This window comes from Pteropus medius, unplaced genomic scaffold (genome assembly GCF_902729225.1).
Source record: "Pteropus medius unplaced genomic scaffold, Ma_sr-lr_union100, whole genome shotgun sequence".
Lineage (NCBI taxonomy): Eukaryota > Metazoa > Chordata > Mammalia > Chiroptera > Pteropodidae > Pteropus > Pteropus medius.
This window is the reverse complement of record NW_024354502.1, coordinates 7,479,043-7,505,534: the sequence shown is the minus strand read 5'-3', so window position 1 is coordinate 7,505,534 and position 26,492 is coordinate 7,479,043. Positions and strand designations below refer to the sequence as shown.

General features: G+C 41.4%; 1 protein-coding gene across 7 annotated transcripts in view; it reads right to left on the bottom strand.

Moving 5' to 3' along the window:
- The window catches only part of SAMD12 (sterile alpha motif domain containing 12), a 353,244-nt gene that overhangs the window by 301,510 nt on the left and 25,242 nt on the right, over positions 1-26,492 (bottom strand). For all 7 annotated transcript variants that reach the window (XM_039853707.1, XM_039853709.1, XM_039853711.1 and 4 more), the window contains exon 2: positions 16,198-16,376. In XM_039853707.1, coding sequence (XP_039709641.1) covers positions 16,198-16,376 — 179 coding nt within the window. The remainder of the gene's footprint in view (positions 1-16,197; positions 16,377-26,492) is intronic.

Genomic DNA, 26,492 nt, shown 5'->3' with positions numbered 1-26,492 from the left:
CCCTATTTCAGGAATAAAGTTTAAAAATAAAAATTAAAAAGACTTGTAATTGTGGCTGTCTTAAAGATAGAAGACACACCTGTATATATGTTAAGTCAGTAACATTTTATAGGAAGAGCGCGCGCGCGCGCGCGCGCACACACACACACACACACACACACACACACAAAACAACAACAACAAAGGGAGCCAGCCCCTTCCAGAAAACACAAGAGAGGATGAGTTTAAAAGTGAGCAGACTTTCTTAAGTTTGGTGGTGGATTCACCAGTGAACCAGTGTTATTTACTATTAGTCACACGTACATATTTTGTTATTATATATGTATCGATGATTATGTTTATTTTTGAAAAGAGTGAAATTGAGTGGAAATCCATGCATGAGCCTGGAAATCATTTTTAACAGGAGCCAGAGTTGCAATTCCCTTGTCATTCCACTCTCAGCAGTGGCCATCACCATCCTCACCCCAGGCATAAAGCTAAAGGCCACTGCCTGCTCTGCCCTGAATGATGGCTTTAAGAACTTATCCAGGAGGAAGGCGGAGAAACCCTTAAAATGCTGAAAATAACCCACACGCAGCTTGAATTCTATCGTATTTTTCTTCCCTGAATTGAAGAAAACCTAAGAAATAATCTATCAACAAAGACAGTTTCTTCTCCATTCTGGATTAAGTACTGAATAAAGTCCCAAGAAAGAAAAGCCAGGATGGAGTACGAAACAGACGGAGAGCAAAAAATCTGACTCCTACTTGCATCCCTAGCTTATTTCTGACGGCCTTCTGCAAGTCACTTCACTTCTTTGCCCATCGATTTTCTCACCAGTAAAATGAGGTTAGATTAGATGGTTCCTGATGTAATCATTCCTCTCCCTCATGTTCTCTCTGAGTTTTCATCAAGGCGCACAAAACTTGTGCTTCCTGAGATAGCGGCAGCAAATCACAGCACTCATGGGGCCACTCTCAACAAAATGGTGGAGCTGGCTAGAAGCTTCCAGGACTCACAGAAGTGCACTACTCAGCACTGCTGTAAATAACGTCATTGTGCTAAAGCCCAGATGTTGCCGATAAATATTAGCCAAGTAAGCGGTCACTCAAGGAGAAGCTCTTGTGTCTCAGAAAGTCTATATGTAAATGGTCAGAGATGCAGCCCAGATTTGCATCCAGGAGGGCAAAAGAGGTCAGCTTCTATGAAACAGAATAATTGCTTAAGCAGATTAAATTACACATACATACACATACACACACATACGAAACTAGAAAAATAACATTAATCTCTAAGTTTTTAGATCAGTTACAAGTGCTGAGCACTCAGTGACACATTCCAGAAAGAAAGCAAGAGTCACATGAAAGGAAATCGCCGCATTGAAATGAGATAGAAACAGCAGCTAATCGCTGTCAATTATACACCAACAGAAAATGAGACAGGAGGGAGATGCAAGCCCTGGAATGTCCTGACACTGAACAATCGCTAAAACCCAGGAGAAAAGCTTTGAAATTTTCAAATAGTGATTTGATTTTAGTGTGGTAGTTCAGAGCAGAAAGAGCACTGATAGTCTCCATCTGTGAAAAAGAAAGTCACAAGCAATGCTGACTGTAGAGTAACAGTTCAGTAAACCCATCCTTGCCAGGGGTTGCACATGGCCTGAGGTTCAGCAAGATGCCTGCCTATAAACAGCTTAAGTTTTGAGCAAGCATTATTGCACCGTTTCCAGATGCCTGGATTAATCGCGTTAGGCAAGGCTTATACTGCAGTAACATTTCTGAACATCTTAAAAATGGAAAATCAAATCAGTAAAAAACAAAAACAAAAAAAAAGCAAAAACCCTCAAAGACGATGAAAGGTTACTTCTTACTTATACAAAGTCTGTGATCAGTCAGCTCTTGGGCAGCTGTCCTCCATGTGGTGACTCGGTAAAGTTCCTTTGACTTGGTGCATCGCCACCTGAAAAGCCGCCACACTCCCCAAAAGGAAAGAGAGAGCTGGAAGCCTGCACCCCGGCTTCCGCTGCCCTAGCCTGTTGGTGCAGCACGCTGCTTTCTTACACAGGCCACTGTGTAGAACTAGCCCTTCCGGGAGACTGGGAAGTGCGTTGTCTCAGGAGCCCAGGAGCAGAGGAGGTGGGTACTGCTGAACGCAAGTGGCATCTACCAAGACGGCACTGGTGAAAAGCACATCCACTCTCAAATCCCTACAGAAACTTAATAAGCCTTAAAGCCTAAAAGCTGTGTCAGCTGCTCATCCACTTTTCTGACGGCCCACGAAATGCGCTGGCCTCTTTTTACTAGATGTATAAATCAGTTAGCAGCAGGCAGCCATGGCGGTGGCAGGGGGAGGGGCGGGGTGTCGAAAATTAGGCTGGAATGAAAAAGGTTAGGATGAACTATTTCTAGCTAAGTGTTTTCATGCTGTGTCATTATCCTCCATACTGAACAGTCTATCCTGAGGCTTACCAAAGTCCCACGATGACAAGGCAAGGCTAGCAAGAATCATCAAAGGAGCAGCAGCAGAGGCATGGAGACCAAGGGACACCAGCTCCGAGGGGTTAAGAACGAGCGGAAAATCCCTCGGCTTCTACACACCTTGTCTCTCTCACACACACCCGAGTGACAGGTGTGACCTCTAATCCACATCTGTAGCTGAGACCTCCCCTGGAAACCTAGATTCACGAGTTTAATGGCCTACTTGACATCTCCCCTTGGACACAACTCAGAAACCATAAAGTGAACATGGTCATGAAACTTCTGACATCACCCCAAAGCTTCCCGTATTAACGCCCTCCGTTGCCAGCTCTCTCCATCTCACTAAGTTAACACCAACATCCGGTTAGCTGCTTACACCAGAAACACAGGAGTCATACCTTGATTCCTCCATTTGCCTCATGGGTATTGCCTAATTGCATCTCACCAATTCTATCTTGAAAATAAAATTCAAATTTGCCCTCCTCTCTCATTTCTCTTCACTCCACTCCCGCCCAGAACATCATGATTTCTACGCTCCATAAACTCCACAGTCCCTTTCTAGTCTCCCACCCCTACTCTTGCCAGTTTCTAATCAACTCTGAGGAGCAGCTGGAGGCTTCTCTTCGTAGGTCCCTCCTGTAACTAAACCCCTTCATTACTTTTTCACTGCGCTAAGAATAAAATTCAGACAAAACCGCACACGATCTCTCCAATATCATGGAGAGCCATTTAGAACCTACCACACTGGGCTTTCTCTCCCTGAGCGGTACATGTGCTTCGCTCCTGCAGGGTCTCTGCACAGGCTGACCCAGGTCCGTGAAGTCTTCTTGCTCCCATCTTTTGACATGCCTGCATTTTCAACATTTAGGTTTCATTTTATTTTCTATCTCAGCTTCTCAGACCTCAGAGAGTTTCCTTCCAAATACATTTTAGAATTTGCCTCATAGAACACGTTTGAGATCTAGTTTCCACTTCTGTCTTACTCGATATAGTATCACCAGGGAAGGGTGGCAGACACTTTGAATCTAGAATGATATGTGCATAATTAGAGAGTTAAGAGCCATTGTCACAAAATAGGTTAACTATACCTTTTATACATACGATGGCAGGGTCCTGGACAACGAGGGCCACAGACTAAACTGCCTATAGAAACTGAGCAGGAAACAATGAGTGAGAGAGTCAGGCACAGACGAACCAAACTAAAAAGACTGCTCATTTAAAAGGGCAGCTGCTGACAAGTCCAGCTGGTACAAATTTAGGCTTATCATTGCCAGATTTTTAAAAATTTTCAAGAGAAGCGAGAAATCTGGAGCTTTTAAATGAAGAATTTGAGAGGGTCTCCACCTGAATAATTTAAACTTAAGTCAGTGCTGGGCAAACAAAACTTGCTGGTGGCCCCAATGGCTGCAGTGTTTTCAATATAAAATCTCTGCTAAAAAAAAAAAAAAAAAAAAAAGATTCTCTTCCCCATCTTGTTGAAATGTTTTCTGAGGATGATGATGATACTAAGAATAACCACAGTAGCAAAATTACATTGTGCTTACCATATGCCAGGAGCTGTTTTAAGTACTTTATAGATTGTACCCCAATGATCCCAATGATACCAGCGAAGTAGATACTGTGATTATACCTACTGGACTGAGGAAGATCCTGAGGCGGAGAGAGGTCAAGAAATCAACCCCAGGTGATAACAGCTAGTAAGTGGCAGAGCAGGGATCAGATGCCAGGCCATTTCTCTATGTAATCTGAAGATAAATCAAAATAGTGAAATCATGTGTCCTCTATAAAAATGTTCTGCTTGATAACAAATCCAAGTTTTGATATCTCCCTCTCTTCCTTTTGTTATAATTTTGGCATTCTACTGCCCTCCCCCTCGACACCCCCAAGAGGTTACTACTACCTAGGAATGTATATGGTTAACCTTTTTTTGTCTATTTAGTGCAACACTTACACACAAAATCTGGTATCAGATTCCCCCCAAAAAACAGATTACATCATGTGCAACTTAGACGTTTGAACATTGAGGAGTTAAACTGCGTAATTACATAAAGCACTGAGGTTCAGCTTTGGTTGTGGCATTTAGCCAACAACCTGCTATTAGGATTTGGCTTCGGGCTTGGTTTTTAGCAGGCCAAGTAGCCAAATGTTATTTTGACTGTATTTTTGGCAATCTTGAACTTGTGTGCAATTAATAATTATTTGAGCATACAGGTTATTTACATATCTTATCATCATAGCACTATTAGTGACACGAAGAGGGATGTTCTCTAGGTTTACTATTGCTGCATGAAAATCCCTTTCCAAGAAAAATAAGTGTTCTAGACGTAACTTAGAGAGTGATATTCTCCTGGTTTGTTTTATACATTAAGTCTATTGGGCAGATGAAGATTAAATGTATACTGATTATTATAAAATTTCATTTAAACAAAGAGTTGAGTTCCTACAAGGTACCAGGCATGGTTATGAGTCTTAGTGATATATCGCCAAACAAAACAGGTCCCTGCCCTTGTTGAGTTTATACTCTAGTGGATGATGACACAGAATAATAAACATGAAAAGGATATGCTGTTTTAGAAAGTGATCATTTTTTGTGTGGGCGGGGTGGGGGGTTGGGGTGGTTGAGAAATAACAGAAAAGAGCCCAGGGATCAGAGGCATTGGGGAAGACATCGTTATTTAAAAGAGAATAGCCTATGTAAGCCTCACTGGAGCAAAGATGTGAAGGGGTCTGAGAATGCCCTGAGCATCCTGGGGAAATGGAATTGCAGAAGGCACAGCCAGTTCAAAGGCTCTGAGGTGGGAAGATGCCTGGTTTAAGCCAGGAGCAGCCCGAGCAGGAAAGAGGGTAGCAGATGACATGAGTGACTTGCCAGGGACAGATCATGCAGAGGCCAGTAGGGCACTGGAAGGACTTTAGCTTTTAATCTGAGGAAAATGGGAGTGATCAGAGGAGTCTGAGCAGAGGAGTCTGAGCAGAGGAAAAGGATCTGACTTGCACATTAAGACAATCATTCTGGCTGCCAAATTGAGAATCCTGTTTTACGATGAATATTGTGAAAACATTGCTTAAAAAGGAAAACCACGAAAGACAGCAACAAAATTCTGCTTGATTTTGAGATTTTTTAAAAAGTATCTTCTTCATGTACAGCCTAAAGCTGTAGCTTATGGAATTGTTTCAATAAAATTTCCTTATGACTTTGGAACCAAGATGGCAAGTCCAAGAGTTGAAGTCTTTATTTCAGTCAGTTATTAGAGAGGAGGAAAGCTTAATGACTTGGAGGAATATCACCATTAGCATGACCCTGTAGTGGTCGAGCTTGACAAAAAACATCCGTTGCTCCTTCACTGACCTCAGTTGAAAGAGACCATGTTTTCAATATCATATACATACAATATAAACACCATAGGAACTGACAGCTCTAAAAATTATTACCATTGCACTATAATGCCAATTAAAAAAAAATCTGCTTGGTATAATTTTAATGAAGTTGTAATAAATAGGCATTCTTATTAATATCACAGGTGTACTCTTGTAGGCCAGACGTTCGTTCTATGATGGTGATACTCAACTCCAGCCTAACGGTGATTTAATACTCAGCCATTGGGCCAAAACACATATTTGGTATATGTTTTAAAACTGTGTGTCCCCCACAAATTCATGGTGAAGTTCTAATCCCCCTATTTGACCATATTTGGAGGTAGGGCCTTTGGGAGATGATTAGGTTTAGATGAAGTCATGAGGGAGTCCCATGATGGGGTCAGTACCATAAGGAAGAGAGTCCAGAGCTCTCTCACTCTCCACTATGTGAGGACACAGCCAGAAGGCCACCACATGCAGGAAAAGGGCCTTCACCAGGAACTAAATAGGCTGACACCTTGATCTGGGACTTCCCAGCCCCTGGAACTATGAGAAGTGCATGTCTATCATTTCAGCCACTAGTCTATGGTATTTTCTTACAGCAGCTCAAGCTGATGATGAGAATATACATCTAAGGTTATGTATGAAAGCGACGTTTGAAAACTATTTCTAATTCATAAAGCCCTAGAAATGTTTCAGGTGTTGCTTATTACCGGGTGGTCTGATGTCAATACAAGTCAGGAGTCCCTAATCATTTAAGAAGCTGCTGCTGCTGCTTCCAATTCCTTTGACTTCAAGGAGATGAGTAGACATCAGAGTAATCAGCTGATGCTTACACTGAGGACCCTAAAGAAGGCTTGGGTGGGGTGTGGGGCGGTGAAGGAAGTCTGCCATCTGAAATCTTAACCAACCCTGGAGGTAGCCGAGAGATCCCTAGGTCCTGATGAGGACGTTGAAGCCTCTTGAGATGAAATTCGAAACGCCTACCAGACTACACATGGGCATTTGCCTAGTCTAAGGGACAACCTAGACCTTCTGAGGATGTAGGGAGATAGACTGGGTATAGAAGTGTTCCTGCTCGTCCTGTGAATAATGTCCCACTGTGCACCCACCACCCAGAAAAGCATTGCCCTGGCATGGTCAATCATTCTAAGATTTCTCTTTCTGCTCACTTGTAGAGAGGCTGAAGATGATAAAATCTTTATTACATGCCGGACACTGTAGCAGGCACTGATGTTACATAAGGAAACAAGACAGACAAAAACTGCTCTCGAGGAGTTTAAATTCTTGCGGACAGACAAAAGAAACAGGATGATTTCAGAGAGGAATAAGTCGAAGGACACCAAACAGTGATGTCAGAGAGTGTAAATGGGGGACTAATTAAGTTAGGGGGGTCAAGCCTCTCTGGAGCAGCACATTTGAGCTAGGACCTAAAGGACCTCATCATGCAATGATTGAGGGGGAAAACATTACAGGTAGAAGGGGTGGCAAGTACCAATGCTGTCAAGAATGACCTTGGTATAGTCAAGAAACAGAAAGGCAGAAATGTCTGGAGCTCACACAGCCAGAGGAGAGGCTGCTATGAGGTGAGGCTGGGAAGGCCAGCAGGGCCCCACATGTCTTAGGTTCTTATCAATCATGATAACAAGTCTAGATTTTCACTTTAAGTGCTTTGAAAAACCATCAAAGATGCTAAACATATGAGTGGCACCTTCTTTACTCAAGGCTGCTGTGTGGAACATGGGTCACAGGAGGGCATGTGTGAAGTGTAACTTAAGAGGCTACCGATGAGGTCCACGGGAGGAGATGATGAGGTGCGCCCATGTGATGGCTCTGGAGGTGGAACGGGCATGGACTCCAGGCGTAGAATGAACAAACATGATGTGCTGATGAACAGTCCACCAATAGGACTGCCTATGCCATCTGCATTTTTTTTTTACATGATGGAATACTCTCTTTTTCCAATTCAATCATCATCACAAAATCTTTTTCTTGATGTATGAGTGATATCAGGGCAAGTTTTAAATGATTTGTTACTAATTACCATGTTGTTTTTTTTTCTCCTTTATAACCATAAACTTTTCACAACTTCTATCCAAATAAAACATAAGCTTTGGGCATTCGTATATTTACAGAGAAGAAAAGAGAAAGTAGGGTGTTTCCTTACAATGATCTAAAACACCCTGTGCACCTCCAACCCCTCTCTCCTCACAGCTCGCCACAACATTGGGTGTACAGCGTCTAAAGCTCAGCTGTCCAGCACCTCCCAGCAGCCAAGGCACAGCCAAGGGGACATGAAGCAGCGAAGACATGCAGACATGCCTCTAACCACGGATCCACCACTTGCTGTCTCAATGAAATGCAAGCACTTCCTTCAAGTCATGTGAGCATAGCAATACCCACTGTCCAGAGCCATTTACTATCTGGCTCTTTATAGCAAAATTTTGCAAACCCCTATTCCAAATGGTCGCCTGAGTCCAAGTTTTCATATTTCAACAGCAACTACCATGTAGGATATTAGAGAAAGCAAAGCAAAGATTTCCTTGAAGACCTTACTAAACAATATGTTTTATAAAGAAGGGCTTTTAGCATGTGTGTGTAGCGAGAGAGGGTAAACTGTGTATGCTTTGAGATGATGTGTTAGTTTAATTAGAGCCCTCACTAGCAACTGTCATCACCCTCTAGCTATGGGTACAGAAACCCTGCTTTTTTCCACCACTCTCTGCTGTTTGCTACTCTGCCTCGTGCCTCTGTGTGATTCTACCTTTAGTTCCTTGAGTTCTCACTTGGCTGGGTTGACCAGGGTTCTTACCTACCTCTAGGTTTTTTTTGATGTCACCCATGAAGGACCAGGAGTCTTTTCAACTACAGAATAAGCTCACTGCTGTTCACATTCGTTTCTTACATGGACTCCTGAAACATCTCAATCAATTCTGACTGTTACGACTCTTTAACTGCTGCCATATGGTTGAAAGGTTTACATATTGATCTTCAGAGTTTCAGGCTAGAAAAGAAAAGCATTTGGGCAAAATGCTACGAGACAAGTCATCCCTAGAACTCAAATGCCTCATCTTCCGGAGGCCTGTCTTTGCTGTGCCAAAACTGTTGACGGATTTGTAACTGGGCTCTCACCCATTTGCTGTTAGAGGGTCCATTTCTCCCAAACGCCACCTTCCATTTTGTGTCCTCGAATGGAATACACTACCGTCTTAGTACTCCAGAAAAGTAACATCGATCAAATGTTACTTCAAGCACTTGTTTGGTGTAGATTTCTCAGAATAGAATGGAAAGCATTGGCCATGTGTTAGAAGAACTATAGTTTATGCTAGACCAGGCCACTGCTGGCCTTAAGATCTTGGAGAAGCCATTTAGACTAAGAATCTCATCTTAGTCTCAGTTTTCTTACCTATAAAATAAATTAGGTGGTCAGAAGAACCTGAAGGTTCCTTTCTTTGATGACTATACCACTAAACTGTGGTAAAATACATTCTATTTATTGTAACACTTTTCAGAGCTCAACTCTTTAATAATAAATGCTTACCTTTTCAAATATGGGTTTACTGTAGTTTTTTCCGAGATTTTCCCAAGTGCCCAGTATATATATATATACGAGGCCTTGGAAATCACACAGCATGACGTCATTCTGTCTTGTTGCTCTTGTCCTGACCCTTCTGACATTTCTTAAAGTGTGTCCTCATTATGTTTCCCATGCATCATGTCCTTTCATATCGTTGGTGACATTATATTGGGTTGGCAGCTTCTTTTGGAGACACTCTTGCTCCTGGAGCCAAGAAGCACTGATAGCCAAGAATTAGATCACTCTATCCCCAAATTGCCATAGACCTTCTCAGAGGCAGCTGAGCAATGTAATTTGATCAAGGTTAAGTACAATTTACCCTTCATCTTTTAACCCAAGTCAAAATTCTTTTAGCTTTCTATTTAAATCCCAGATTAACGCTTCCTGCTCATTGTTACTAAGGTCTACCAGCTGCCCTCCAGTCAACTCTCATTTATCCGCCTGTGGCTTATCCAAAGCACCAGCCTCTCCCCTCCTCCTGCCTCCAGCACCAAATTCCAGGCCAGCTCTTTTAACTCTGTGCCAAAGAAATACAAACTAAATCTAATATTAGCCTAATGAGAAAAGGCTATCTGCTGCCAAAGATTCGCATAATGCATCCCGAAGCCAAATGCAAGCAATTATTCACTGTTTTAGATGCTGGCATCACTTCTCCATTATATAATCCAGCAATCAAAATTTTCTATGTTTCTCTCTGAGGTAGAAGACTACATGCAGTGTTCTAACCTTTTCTTCTGCCTCGTTGGCCAGATTCTCAGTATAACATTACATTTTCTTTTCAAATAAATAAATCATTTGTACATTTAATGTCAAGGGAATTAAAAAAAAAAACAAAAACAAAAAAAACACTTGGATTTATTGTTACTAAGAGTTGAAATCCACCTTCCTCTAGTTGTTAGCCCGAAACTAAGTGAGTCATCTGAATTCTTTGTTTTCTCAGCTGTTAAATGGAGATACAAATTTTAAAAATAATAAGTATGGGGAAGACATGTATATAGAGGGGATATGCAAAAAGCCACCCTCAAGAAGCTACCAAGACTCTGGATTATCACTCTTACTAACCACTTTACAGGCTCTGGTGAATGAGCATTACTGTCAAAGAAAAATAAGGTTTAATCTTATGAAACCCTTATTTTACAGATAAAAACATAGAAAGGACAAGTTTCCTTGTGAGCACCTAGGAAATAAGAGTTTCTAAGACACTTGTGAGACCACATCCCAGGATTCCAAATGGGGAGCATCAGAATACTTCCTGCTGATAGGCTGATCTTAACTCCACAGCCAGAGTTGCCACGGAAACTCAAATTCCAACTATTAGAGCATTTAAAGATATCACTTCCAAAACAGGCTCCTATTTTGACATTTTTCTAATGACTGAAGCACATGTCCTCCAAGGCCCGAGGACAAGGGTCAGAGATAATGTTAACACAACACCATTTTCCATTTTTTCATCTTGCTCCCATATCAGAGAACTTCAAAGGCTTCCCATAGCGCTGTCCAGTACAACTCTCCATGATCTTCTATGTCTGTGCCATCCAAATCAGTAGCCCCTGGACACGAGTAGCAACTGACCACTTGAAATCTGGCTAGTATGACCAAGGATATGAGCTCTCCATCTTATTCAATTTCAATAAATTTAAAGAGCCACATATGGCTTATGGCTAACAGCGGAGGTGGAAAATAAATCCATGTTCCTCATTGTAGCATGCAACTTCACTTCAACATACTGTCCTGACCTGTTTCCACGAGAACCTGTACTCTGAGGAGGGTGCTGCTGGGCACACCTCAGGATGCCTGCTGCCACGTCTCGGGTAGAGGTACGTAGGCTTCATTGCTAAGGGCGCCTTCCATTCTTATTGCTGTGTACTTGAATTTTACCCAGACTTCACAATGCAGGTCAAGTCCTACCTCTACTGGAGCACTCTCTCTGGAAGCCCCAGCCCCACTGCTCTGAGAGGCAATGGCTACTTAACCTCAGGCTTAGGCCTGTTCAAGAAGGACACCATCTCTCAAAGGACCGTCACTTAACTGCTATGTGAAAGTGTACCTAGTCTGCAGGAGCACTGAGCTGGCCTTGGGCCTTCAAGATAAGAATGGAAAATAAAAAGACTGGTGGGAAACAGAGGCTGTGTCTTCTCTGTGTCAAGGACACTCATTCTAACCTTGGCCCTGATCCATGGCAGTTGTATGTGCCCTTATGTGGGTAAGGGGACAAGAGAAGCTGTGTACCTTCATAACTCCTGCGCCTCCCGATGAGATGAAGGTACTACACCGACTCTGTCTTGCCTTGCACCCAGCTGTAAGGCTAAGTTAACGCAGATTTCGCGTCTTGAATTTGTGGTGTGGCACATTCATTCTCATTCTCTTTCTCTCTCTCTCTCTCCCTCCCCCTCTCCCTCCCTCCCTCTCTCTCATTCAAGTGCTCTCAAAAGAGAGAGAGAATTCAGGCAGGGACTTACATGGTGAATCTTTGTGTGATCCATATTTCAACTGGATCTTTTTTTTTTTTTTTTCCTGCTACACTGAATGCTGCCCTATAATAAGGCTTAAAAATGAGCTTGGCTCTCCACTGCTTTGCCTTTGGCCTGTAAGAGCTGGAGGTAATATGTGGCACAGACAACCTCTTTCTGGAATCAGAGTTCCAGTCTTTTGAGGAATTGGGGCCAAAGGTCCCCAAATCACATTCTAAGAGAGCTACAAAAAAGGATGATTTTTTTCCCCAGAATAGATGAATAGAAGATACATTTTTAAATAATGAAAGCAATACAAATTCCAGGATCAAGATGGCAGATTAAACTCACTCTACAATCTCATCCTTGGGCTCCAGAAATGTAAAGATACTAGAAAATATACTTTTAAATTAAAAAAATATTTTTCAATTCTGAGCTTAAATCAAGGAAAGGAAATCTCTAGATGTGAGAAAACCACGGCTGTGAGGAGCCACAAGCTGACTGTGCCTGCTGTAACTCTGGAAGAGATGACATGCTGAGAGACTGATTTCAAAGCCCAACATGGCCAGACTCAAAGTATACAGAGCCCACAGGTATGATACGGAGCTGGAACCAGTTCCCGGTGTGAAGCAGGAAAATGCAAATGAGGGGACCTGATCTGCATAGTCAGTCAGTAACCAAGAGATAGAACATCAAATTGAAACATAATGTAACACCTGGTCAAAGGTGTTACATCTCAAAATGTTCAGGAAGAGACAAACACAAAGCACCTCATCAGTGCTTGCTCCTGCAGCACATAGACTAAAAAAGCACCTCATCAGATGGTCTCCACAAGCACACATAGTCCCCAAGATAATTCTCTCCCTTGGCAAATAACTTACCAGCAAGAATTAGAAGCCATGGGAGGAAATACAAGATCCTAAAAGGCAGAATACGACTCAATAAACAGGAGAAGTCACAGTTGAGCATCTAGAGTTAATAGGGTACTCTGAAAAAAAGGCTTTAAATATGCTTAAAAGAATGCATATTAAAAAAAAACAAAACAAAAACAAAACAAACAAAAAAAACAGTTCAAAAAAGAAATAGAGAACACAGAAAGTTTTTCCCGTAATCTCAACTCCAGATATAAACTGTTGCTCAAGTTGGGGAGTAAACTCTTCCAAACTCGGTGATGCCTTTATACAGAGAAAGACATTTTGACATAAATGAGAACATGCTATACACACTGTGTGGTAACCTGGCCTTCTCTTCCTCTCCCCACTTGAAAATATTATCACACTCATTTTCCCACATAAGTATTGCTATAGACTGAATGTCGGAGTCCTCTACAATTCATATGTTGAAACTTAACCCCCAATGTGATGGTCTTAGGAGGTGAGGCCACTGGTAGGTGCTTAGGTAATGAGGAGCCCTCATAAATGGTATTTGTGTCCTTATAAAAGAGTCCCCAGAGAGCTCTCTTGTCCCTTTCCACCGTGTGAGAACACAGAGATACGATGGCCATCAACGAACCAGGGAGCAGGCCCTTATCAGACACCAAATCAGGCCGCACCTCGTTCTTCCCACCCTCCAGAACTGTAAGAAATAAATTTCTATTGTTTATAAGACATCCAGTTTATGGTATTTTGTCACAGCAGCCCGAACAGACTAAGATAAATACACTCAGGTTTTCCTCATCCTTATAAAGGGAAGTTCTATTCCACTGTATGAATACACGCTGTTTCTTTAGCCAGTGTCCTATGAACAGATATTTACGCTGTTCCCAATGTTTTCATATTATAAACGGTGCTACTGTGACCATTCTCCTGCAGCCATTTTTGCATATCTGGATGATTATTTCCTTAGGACAAGTTCCTAGAAAGAAAATTAGTGGCTCAAAATTATACACATACAAAATTTTGATAACTACTCTCAGACCGTCTTCTAGAAAAGCCGTACCAATTTATATCACTGAGTGGCTTTAAATGCATGCATTTCTAGCCAGAGGATATGAAGCAGGGAGGGTAAAATCAGAGGAGGTCAAGTTACTGAAGATTCAATTATTTACCCAAGAAAAAAAGATGACTCACAACTTTAATAACCCTCTCTATGCAACAGAAGAAAACAAATGTGTTTGTCCGTGTATAAAAGTAGTTCACATCGCCTGTGCTACAGAAGCTTCTGGGGATGGGATGCTGCAGGTCTGCGGGAATCACACCAACCAAGGTACTCACTTCTAATTCCGTCCCCGAGCAACCACTGCCATCAACCAGCCCTCCATGAAAACACGAATACTTTATGTGAGCTTTAGTAAAGCTCCTAGTCTGTTCACTCCTACATATGATGTCAATGTGGAATCACTCGGAAGCCCTTCCGAACCCCACTGGTTGGGAGGTTTCATTGTAGATGAACTGAACTCAAGTGAATATGGTGTTTGGCATGTGGTCTATTCCTGAGGAAATGTTCACTCTAGACGACATTCTCGGTGAAGCAGGTTTTCAGCAAAGCAAATAAAAAGTGATTTAGAGGCAAAGGCAAGTGCTACCAAAGTGAAAATTCAGGATTTACTATAATATCACATATTTCCAATAATTCAGAATAAGATCATATCAGATGTGAATCAAACTTTTTATATAACCAATCAGTTTTGAAAATAAAAAAGAGATAGTCTGGAAATGTTTAATTAAATTTGAATTAAAATCAAATATCAATAGTTTATTTTTCCCCACTCTAGTTTTTAATGTTTTAAGCACCGTGTTTGAATGTTTGAATGTTTGAATGTTTGAAAAGATCCTACTCAAATTCTATCTTCCTAGCCGAAGACCATGAAGACTTTTTTCCTTACTCATTTAATACTCCTGTGCAGCATCAGAGATTGATGATGTCAAAATAGGGCTCACTTATTTCCAGCTCTTCTCACAAACCAAACTTCAATGACCATCAACCAATTTCCTATGAGGTGCAATTTCTCTCACCTAACATGTCTAATGCAAATTATCTGCAGTAGCTTCCTTGCTAATCATCCCCACTCTCTACTACTACTAAACACACACACACACAGACACACACAGACACACACACACTCTTAATATAATGTTTTTAATTATCCACACTGAAGAAGCAACTATGGTGATTATTCAAAACTGCGGATAAAACAAAAATTCACATTTGATTTTGGAAGACATTTTTTAGGGTGACGGAGACAGCAAAGTGTCTACAGGCATATCTTGTATCATTGCGCTTCACAGATGTTGCTGTTTTTTTTTGTTTGTTTGTTTTTTGTTTTTAACACGAATTGAAGGCAAGATCTTCCATTAGCAAAGACTATGACTCTCTATGCAGTAGTCTGGAACCAAATCTGAAATATCTCTGAGGTCAGAAGGTACTTAAGGTTTGTGTTGGGTGACTGCAGTATTTGCTTTCCAAGGCATAAGCATATTCATTCACTCAAACATTTGAAAGGAATTCTTTTGCAAGGAATGCATGAGGGAGAAACCAAAAACCAAGTGAAGACTAGTTCTCTCAGTTTCTAAGGAGCAAACTAATATGAACATCTTCAATGCTGTGCCCCAGCATAAGCATCTTCACTGATTTCAGACAAAAACCCACATAGCTTCAGTTTCTTGTGGAAAACCTTACTAGTGAATCATTTATCCTCCAATTCCCAATTTACCAATGTCTGTCTTGTACCTACATCTAGGATAAAGGCTAATAAGAACAAAGTGTTCGACTAAATGGAAGAATTATATCTTTCATTAATTAGGGTCCTGTTTACTATTGTCTACTTCACACAATTGGTACACAGACACAATAAGCCAGGACATCAAGAGTTTTTCACACAGTACCCGGAATATATGGACATATTTAATCAAATGTCAGTTATTATTGTGTTTCTCAGCAAAACCCCTCAATACTCATACTGCCAACTGGGCCTTTTACAAAATACTTCTACACGCACAGTATTACTTCATCTGTTCCACTCAATGGGGAAGGTAGCTTTTATGATACCTATTCTATAGGTGAAGATTCTGAGGCTGGGGAAGTCACGTGACTTGCCCAACGTCACCAAATGATACTTCTGAGCCTGGCAAACAAATCTTTCAGCTTTAAGTCCATGGTGTTCTTCTCTGAAGCCCATTCTATACTATCCTCAGAGCCTCGGGCTGCGAGACTGACCACAAATGTGTTTTGATGTCACCCCCAAGGGGATGCAGTCGATATGTTCATTTATTATTACCTAAAATCAAGAAGCAGAGTTCATTTAACAGAAGAAACAATGGTAATGAGTGAAAGCACCATCAGTTCTTCCCTGTGGTGGGACCACAGATATCAAAGCTGCAGTTTCAGAATCTCCTGAATGCACTGGATTATTACCTACCTTAGCAGTCTCGGCTTCTGCCTGCAGGCGCTTGGGGGTTCCTTTTTGGTCAAGCACCTTCTGGAAATTTTTGTTTTTAATGGATTGAGATTCAACCCCTTCACCTTCAATTTGTAGTTTAATGCCTTCAGCACGGGCAGGGTGATCAATACCCCGTGAATTCAAACCACAGTGGAGAGCTAGGAAAGAGAAAAAAAATTACCACTCAGAAAACAAATCATATGAAGGTGTGCATGGCAGATAATATTTCATCTGGCCTAAGTGGGAAGAAACAAGGCATCTGCAAGTTGAGAGGGGGTGTGCTAACCATGGGAAATAATTTGGTGAGGAAGGAATATGCCGGCGTAGGAAACCCTCAGCTCTGAAGTCAGAAAAGACTTCAGTGCAAATCCAGAAACCATCAGTTCCAAGTTGAGCAGGTTACTAATCCCCACATTACAGATGAGAATACGCAATCGGGCAACTTCATTACTGCTTCCCACACATCTCAGCCCCTGCAGTTCAGCCTCTAGCTCTGCCTCCATCTGGAAAAGTGCTCATTCTGGCCCCTTTCTGAATCTTCCTTATTCTTCAAGCATCCACCGAAGTCCACCCTCTTCATTCATTCGACAAATATTTAGTGAGCACGTACACTATGCCATCCCTAGGTTAGATCCCGGAAACATGGGTGCAGGAGGACGTATGGCAGATGCTGCCTTCGAAGAAGTCACAATCCAATAAAAGACAAAAGCGGTCATGATTTTAAAACAGAGTTATCAGTGCTCATGGAAGAGAAGGAGAGAGCAGAATGAAAGGTTCCAGAAAGGCAGGCCTAGTGGCATCTGGTTTTTCACATCTTCCTTTCCACATCCTCTAACATGGATACTCCCACGAGTTAAAATCCAAAGGCCATTTTCTGGGGATCTTTAGTCATTCGACAAATACTTAATGAGCCCCTCCTATGTACCCAGTATTTAATATCAAAGAAATAGCAGTGACTGTTATGGGGACCATACATTCCACCTAGATGGCCCCCATGAACCACCAGGAGTGGAGGTGTGGGGGCCTGTGGCTGTATATGTACATGCAGATGGCACATATGTTTTGAGGTTTCTGTTAGGAAATTATCTCACCTCCTCGTGACCCTAATCCTTCATATTTAGTTAAATTCCCATCCTTATTCCCTCCCCTCTGGCCTCAGAGGATTTAAAGGCAGAACCTTAAATCCCCTCCCCGCTCCCTCAGGACTCGACTTCACCGGTAAATTCTTTTTACCCAACATCTTCGGTTTTCCCTTTTCTCATCGCTCTTCCTCTTCAACCAACTTGCGATTCTAAAAGTTCCTCCCTCCCACAGTGGTCAGGGTTTCCTCTTCTCTTCACCAGGCTCCTGAACGAGTATTTTACACCTGAGAGACGTGAGACGGCTTCCCGGACGTGACCTAAGGTGTCTTCACTCTCCACTCCCTCCTTAACAGGCAGCATCTATTTCCATTATTTTCGATACAATCAACCCGCCAGTGACTCTCACATTTTAACCCCAGTCTTGAAAGTCCTCTCTCATGAGGTTCAGACATAAGTAAAACTGTTACTCAACATCCCAACTTCAACATATCACTGATATCTCAAATTTAACATGTTCAAAACTGAACCTGGGTTTTTCTTTGAAAACACATTCCCCTTTTCTGGTCCCCTCCAGTTACTCACCCAGAAACTCGAGTCACCCTCAACATCGCTCTTCTCCATGATGCACTACATCCCTTTCATCTCTAATCAGATCCAGTTCTCTACACCTGAAATGCTCCTCAAATCTATCCACTGCCCTCCACACCCCCACCCCCTGTGCCCCACCCCCGTCTACACTGCCCACATCCCTCATCCAGATGGCTGGCCAGCCCAGCTGCTCTTCTTCACTTGACCCCCAAAATCCCATTAAAAAGATGTGTAAGTCAGACCATGAGAAATTTCCTAATGGCTTCATTTTATGCTTAAAATATTAAAAAATCTTTAACATGGCCAACAAGACCCTGTGTCATCTGTCCCCTTTTTACCTCTCCACCTCCATCTCCCAGTTATCCTCCCTTCGGTATACTCCGACTCACACGTCCTTGATCACACCAAGTTTTCTCACTTCCTGAACTCTCTACATGCTTCTTTGTCTGCAACGTTCTCCCCCATTCTTCACCTAATTCCCACGCATCCTTCAGGTTTGGGCTTAAATACCACTTTGGATTTGCCTTCTCTTCACCTCCTTCCTCATCCCCACCCCATGTTCGGTGTGTGCCTGGAACAGTGAGTACTCAACAAAATTTGAATGATCTTAAACTGATTGTACCCAGGTCCATATGCATGTGACTTTATAACATTTTATATGGAAAATATCTGTGAATTTCTCTTCTAGCCTCTAAGCTTCCTAAAACTAAGGACAAGCCTATTTCATGGTAAGCACTCGTCATATATTAGTCTGGCTCCTTCCTCGGGCTCTGTGCTGGATCTCAAAGAATCTTCATGAAAAACTGTGAGACATAATTATAATCATTTCACAGATAAGGGAAATGAGGATCAAAGAGTTACAGTCACAAAAAAAAATGTCATACAAGTGTCTGCCGACGGTTAAAAAGATCATATCTCATTAAGGATGGAGACAATTTCATGTTTCAGATGAACAAACCCAAAATGGATTAAATAGTAAGAAAATTTATTAGCTTTTGGAACCAGAAGCCCAGTAATGGTATAAGTTTAGCGTTCGCCGATTTCCCAGTTCAATGGTGTCATCAAGGACTCTGACAGTTTTTTTTAATCTCTCCATTTAATCTTACCCATAACATTGCCTTTATCCTAAACCTTCGTCCCCTCATGGCACCTAGAGCTACAAGTTTCTGTTTCTCATCTAACAATAGAAACAGCTTGGGTGACCACAATTCTTTTTCCTCCAAACTTTCATCTTTTCTCACTAGACCAAAGTGAATCACATGCCCATTAGTGAACTAAAATCCTGGCAGTGGAGATAAAACTACCCTTAAATCAACTGACCTTCAGTTAAAGTCAATTCCCCAAACTACATCGCTGCTACTCAGTAAGACAGAGGCCAAATAAATGCTGGAGAAGCAGCCACGATGCCCAACTCGGGCAGTGGTAGAGAATGAAACCTACAGAGCACGAGGCTAATTACTGTTACTATCCATCAGCTCCCCCAACTCCAAAGAACAGCCGACTTACAACAAATACTCAATTCAGTATACTAGAATTGTGATTACCCAAAAAAGGGGTGCTCATGTAGGGAGATGGGAGATTGACATGGGATGGATTTAGACATTAATGAGGAAAAGAAAAATGAAGAGCTTTTATCCTTCTCTCTGGCATGATCCCCAGTTGCTTCTTGTCTTGAGATTCATGATTTAGGAATACCACTGAGCTGCTGGTTGCTTCCAATACCCACTGTTCCCCAACTCCATCACCTCCCCACCAAATCAGACTCTAATGCATCCTTCACCTTTGCTCATGCTGGTCCGTCCTCCTAGAAAGAGGATCTGTTCCACCCGAATCCTGCTTCCTTCTCCAGGAGGCTAACTCTAGTCAGCCCACCTGTTAACTCAGAAAGCCTAACTGGCTACTAGAGCAAGAAGCCCCTGGCTGTGCTCTCACCATGCACACAGACTCCTGGAGCTGCTTCTCCTCGGTGTATTCAGGGTGTCTGCCCAATTGATCTGTCTGCTTTGCCTACAACTGCAAGCTCTTTGAGGCAGGCTCAATCCCTTATTCATCTCCTTGATTGCCCACCCCCAAGTTCAGAACTTGGCATAGAGTAGGCACCCAAGAAACATCTGTTTACTGCTGCATGAATGAGTAATTTTTTCTCCTTCCACGAAAGAAAACTTTTCTCTGATAGTAAATACCTAGTATTCAAAAATGTAAGGTAGCCATAAATATGAGGTAGAAAATGGTATTTTGACTTTCTACACACGTAGCCTTCCTCTTCACGCAAATATTTTAACCCTCCATAGCTGTTCACTCTTTGCCTGCAAACCCAGTAGCTGATTTAAGTTTTTGTGCTTGTGTTTATGTAAAACCGTTTCTGACAGGCTTGGCTTTGTTTTCCCTGGAAATTTGTGTCCCTAACATTCATAAAGCAAGCAACTTTCAAATGGCCTCTTACGAACTGTGACTGCCATCTCTTTGCTCATCATGGAAAAGGGGCCCCTGTTCACTTTCTCTTTTCCATCCTCGCCTCTGCTCTTTACGGTTTTCACTGAAGTTATTTACTCCGTTTAACGCGCTCAGCAGCTCAGAGGTCAGTTTCGAGACCCTCGTCCTGCTTCCCTGATCTTCCCAACCACCCGTGTGCCTCATGGATTCCTGGTTATTGAACTGACACTGCCGGAGACACTGCTGCTGTCACTCCCGTGTTGATGTGGCCGATCCTAAGCACTTCCGAACGAAGAACTGAAAACCAAAACAGATTTTGCGCTTTTAATAGGGACGTTTTTCACCGCAAATGCGCATTAGCATTGCTTGGAGATGCCATTTTGAAGGCACCATCTCTTTTTCACCTGCAAAAACCCACTCCCTCAGAAAGTCAAACCCTTGTGCATTGCTGGTGGGACTATAAAATGGCGCAGCTGCTGTGGAAAACTGTATGGAGATTCCTCAAAAAAAGTTAAATAGAATTACCATTTGATTCAGCCATTCAACTGAAGAATTGAAAGTAGGGACTCAGATACTTGTACATCCATGTTCACAGCAGCATTATTCACAGTAGCCGAAAGGCGGAAGTAACCTGAATTCCCACTGGTGGATGAATGGATAAACGAAATGTAGTACATATATACAATGGAATATTATTCAGTCTTAAAAAGGAATGAAGTTCTGACACATGCTACAATAGGGATGAACCTTGAAGACATGCGAAATGAAATAAGCCAGTCCCAGAAAGATAAATATTGGATGATTCCACCGATGAGGTACTCAGAGTAGTCAAATTCACGGAGACAGGAAGTAGGACAGTGGTCACCAAGGTATGTAGGAGACGGGAATGGGGAATTATTGCTTAGTACAGAGTTGCAGTTTGGGACAGTGAAAAAGTTCTAGAGATGGAGAGTGGTGACAGTTGCCCAAGAGTGTGACGGTACTTAATGCCACTGAGCCATACACTTGACAATGGTTAAAATAAAAAAATTTAAGTTATGTATATATTACGTGAAAATGAAATTTAAAACAAACAAAAAAAAATCCCACCCCGTCTCATTTCATCCACTTACTGCCTCTGTAAGTAGAAAGCTCCAAGGATGTTTTCTTTATTTAACGGTTTGAGAGTTTCTTTATCAATAATCTCACTGTGATTTTCAGTTAGAACATTATTTTTTAATAAATAAAGATAGCGCAACAGCATCTGATTACTTTAGAATTTTCCCACGAAGGGCAAGTTCTGCAAAACAAGTCCCAGCCCAACGGGCAGAATTTCCAATTTCTGGAAGTAAGTCTGGGCTCTGCTGGGCCTGACATCTGAGGGATCCCATTCTGACATGACTGAGGTCACAGTAACAGACTACCCGGAAGTGTCAGACCTCATGTTGTCTCCGCAAGACGATGTGAGAAGAGACGTCTGATGTGCTGGCGCTGCTGCATTCATCTGTAAGAACGAGTGGCTCCTACCTGCCAGGAAGCCACCCAGCTTCCCCATCCTTTCAATACCGACCTGCACCCTACTCTCCCTGGAGTGAAAAAAGGGATGGAACCTCCTTCGAGTTGAAGGGTCCTTTATTCTGCACTTTGCTGTAAACAGAGGCACCGTGCAGACACTCCCAGTGGCCTCCCAGCAGACACTCATGGGCTGCTTTGGCTTCTTCACCAAGGGTTTCTACCATCACACAGAAACCACTCACAGCTCCCGAGATGTTGTGTGCTTCTGCTTTGATAGAATCAATCTTTGTACATAATATACTCTTCTCTTTTTTTCATGGATAACACTTCAAGAAATATTAAGTCCTCTCTTTCTTCCACTATGAAGCTTTAACTGATTATGCACCAATTATATCCTCGTAAGCAATGCTGACAATCACTTCTTTCTCTTATTACACGATATGTTGTGTGTGTGTGTGCGCGCACGTGCCATGCATGGCAAATACTTATTAACATGTCTGCCTAGTCTGTGACTAGGAAGTCACTGAAGCAAGTGACTTCTTACTAAGCTTTACAAACTTAGCACCTGGCCAAGTGACTAAGCTACAGCAGGTGCTCAGTCACTGTTTATAGAATGAGTAAAGGTATGACGGAAAGATCCTGAATCAATTCTACTCACTGCCATTCCCTTATGAATAACTTATATCTCTATTTTTCAAAAGAGCAAATAAAATTTGCTTCCAATCTAATTGTGCAATTCACCAAAAATATGTTAAGTCACAGAACCATAGAGCTGTCCTGAAACTGATTTACTTGACTGCCTTCTGCAGAGCAGAGAAGTGCCTGTGAACACTAAACAGTTGTACATATTTGGCACCTGATAAGTGTTGCTATATGAATGAATGACCTTAGAAAAAAATATACTCCAAACCCATCACTAGCTATAAGAATTGAGATACACTGTTTACAGGTCCATGTATATTTTTTGCTTCTAGCTAGAAATAAAGTTCCTGGAGGACACAGTCTATGTTTCATAGCTCTCTCATATAAGATACACATAACATTCTCCATGTATCGGCTTAATTAACGGAGGTGACTTACTGTATTCTGGATTCAAATGCCAATGAGAAGAGAGGCGAAGAAATAACATAGAACGTGAAGGGTTGGACGGCCCAAAAACACTATCACCCTTACAAGTTTGCCAGATGGCAGCTCTCACAACTATTGTGTGGTTGCTGGAGCTGGGCCTGGATGACACTATCCCGGCCAGATGTTTAGACCACGTGCATCTGTGTCAGGACATTGCCCGTTCCGTGCCGCATGAAGCACACTCACTCTGGCTCGTGTGGCTGCAGAGACAATTTCATCTTTGTGAAACAGTTTGTTACAGGGAACTTTGTTCTCCAAGGACTACTTATATGTAATCACCACATCAACTACTTGCTCTTCCTGCCCATGAAATCTGGAGTGGGTGATCTAAATACAGCTGAAATTAAAAAAATGCTTACCTTACATACTTCAACATCAGTAGTGGGGGAAAGGCCTTTGGTGATCTCTAAGACACACAAACATTAACTATTCATTCATACAGAGAACACAGAGACAGATATATTTAGAGGTTCTATGTAGATTTAGAGGATTCAGGTGTCGGATTAAGAGAGAGAGATAGGTAAACTACACAGGTGATTTTAAAACATTTTTAACCATGATACTATACAAAACAGATTTTATATTATGGACCAGTGCCCAAACACATCTATATCTATGTATATGAATTAGAGATCTTATGAAACAAATTTTTCTTTTATTACAGGTGATCTACTCTGATTTTCTTATGACCTTGATTTTTTAAGATAAAGTCTTACCTCTTGGATACTTCTGAGGAAATGTAATAGACATACTTTTCGCAATTCATCCCACTAAGAAAAAATAAAAACCTTGTACATTAGATATGACAAAAATAAGATAACTTTGAAAGGCAAAGAGAAAGCAGACATCTAGGGACCTTGGAAGTCAAGGAATAATATAGTGGTAAGTTCCTTGGACTTCTTTTTTCCCCCATTTAGTCCATACTTGAAGCTGAAAAAACCCACAACCTAGAAATGCCATAGGAGACAGACAAAAAATAAAACAACAAAAGCCTGCTCTCTCTAGTCAAAGGACCATGAAAGGAGCAGCCTAGCAAGACAGAATAGACAATAACTGCTGTGCTCCAACATCACAGATAAAAACATGACCCAACCACTCAGCAAAGGCAGAGTGGAGAGCCTCGACTTGGACCCTCTCCAGGCTATAATAAGGTACTCTAAAACTCCTAAAAGGACGGTGTCATAGAAGGCCAAGTAGGGAATCCAGACTTTCATCTCTGTCATCTGGTAATGAGGCCGCCTCCTCATCCCTGCAGGGTTGAGATAATGTGGGGAGGCTGGACTTTCACTCCCACCAGACCACAGGAGGCGGCGCCTCCTTCCTTCCTGGCTGCCAGAGGAAGTCTGGTGGAGAGTCAGGACTTTCTCCATCACCGCGGGATAACGAAGAAGCCCCCACCTCCCAGGAACCAACTGAGGCAGAGAAGGGAACTTGGATTTCTAACTCCACCGGCTCAGAGAGCTGTTAAAGAAAGCCAGCTAAAACAGAAGATTTAAGCAAGATCCACAGACTCATAATATAAAATGAAAAGATCTAAGTTTTAATCAAAAATTACTCATAACCAAGAACCAGGAGGATCTCAAAATGAATGAGAAAAGACGATCAATAAATGCCAACACCAGGATGACAGAGATGTCAGAATTATCTGACAAAGATTTTAAAGCAGCCATGATAAAAAAGCTTCGTGAGCAATTACACCTGACACAAATGAAAAAAAAAAGTTTTAGCCAAGAAATAGAAATTCTCATCAAAGAAACAGAAGATAAAAAAAGACAAAATGGAAATGTTAGAAACAAAAAATGTTGTAACTGAAAGTATAATAACTGAAAAAAAATAGCTAAATGGATGGGCTCGCCAGCAGAATGGAAGAGACAAAGGAAGATTTAACTGGAAAGGGTAAAGGGAACTTTCTCAGAAATGGAAATATTCTACATCTTGCTTTGGTTACACAATGCTATCAAGTATCAAAACGCAGCTGAACTTAAGATATATGCTTTCTACTGTAGGTAAAATAATCGAAAATGTAACAAACGAATACAGATACTAGATATGCTTTAATTATCTTTGGAAAGTTTGCAAGTGATTTTTGAATTATCCGTTTTCATCCATATCCCTCTCCCCCATCCAATAGAGAGCTACACAGCAATTCAAGTCCACGCTCTACACCTTTCTTGCTATGATATTTAAGAATGGGCAAGTTATATCACCTCTTTTCAGTAAACGGAAATACTAATATTGTCATTAATCCTCACATTGTTATTGTGTTGATAAAGTGAGATAACACATACAAAAGACCTCACAACATGTGTTCAGTGAACCCCAACCCTCCATTTTTATCCCATTGCCCTCCCGCATCACAGTCAGGAACTGTTAGCATTAATTTTAACAATTTTTAAACAAAATAGTAGCCATGTAATTTTAAAGGACATAGTACAGACTTGGAAAGTGTCAAGTGGCAATCCTAAGTGAGAGGGGCAAACTAAAGTAAAATTCGGTTTTAAAAAATTAAAAATAAATACTGCCACAGGGAAAAAAGGAATAGCTTTTCAAATATATAAGTAACCGTGGTGAGAATTGATAACGAGGTTAAAAATAAAGATAAAAGCAAATACTTGCACCTTGTAACATACTCCTCATGGACTGCCTTCTCTGTCACATCAAACTAATGAGAAAAAAAGTGTCTAATTGTTTAAATATTCTTTACATATTACAATCTGGTATTTCAGGAAGGAGGAAGAGAAAGTACAAAATTAACATATATGGAGGACTTTTCATCACTAAGGCATTAGATATGAGAAGGAGAGAAAGACTTAGAGATCTAAGCGACTTTTTAAAGGCCACCATGAAAATGACAAAGGGGAAATGAAAACAAGAACTCTTTCATCTTTCATATCATATTCTATGTTATTATCACCACACCATGCTATTCGAGGGAATGAGATTTTTTTATCTTCATCTTAAATTATTGTTTAGTCAGTAAAATCATGGGCTTTAGAGTTAACAAATCTGTACCACTGACTAGCTGTGTGGCCTTGGGCAACTTAATTTTGGTTGGGTTATCTTACCTATAAAATTGGAATAATCATAACTTTTTTATAATGCTTTAGAAGAATTAAATGAAAATGTATTTAGAGTGCCTAGTCAATGCCTGGCACCTAGTAAGTGCTCAAAAAATAGTAACCATTGCTATATGTATGTATTTCTTTGTTCCTGTTAATATCATCTTAATGATATTGATTTCTTCAAAGGCAAATACCTTGACCCTTGGGATACACATCGCATGCACAGACGACTCCACTAAAAGAAGAAAGAGGTGACTGGTCAGTGTGGTTAGGAAAGGTGGAGGGAGATCAAATGTCAAAGTCTTCAGGGAAGAAAAAGCTGGAAATTCTCTTGAAAGGGTTATCTTGGCAATAAAGAAAGCAGAAGAATACTTCAGGCAGAAACATAAGTATCTGCCAAGTCACAGAAATGTGAAAAAGGCTTGAGAGGTTCAAGTTTGACTTAATGAACGTGAGTGTTTTCCCCTTTCCGAGGTGGGTGGGTGGT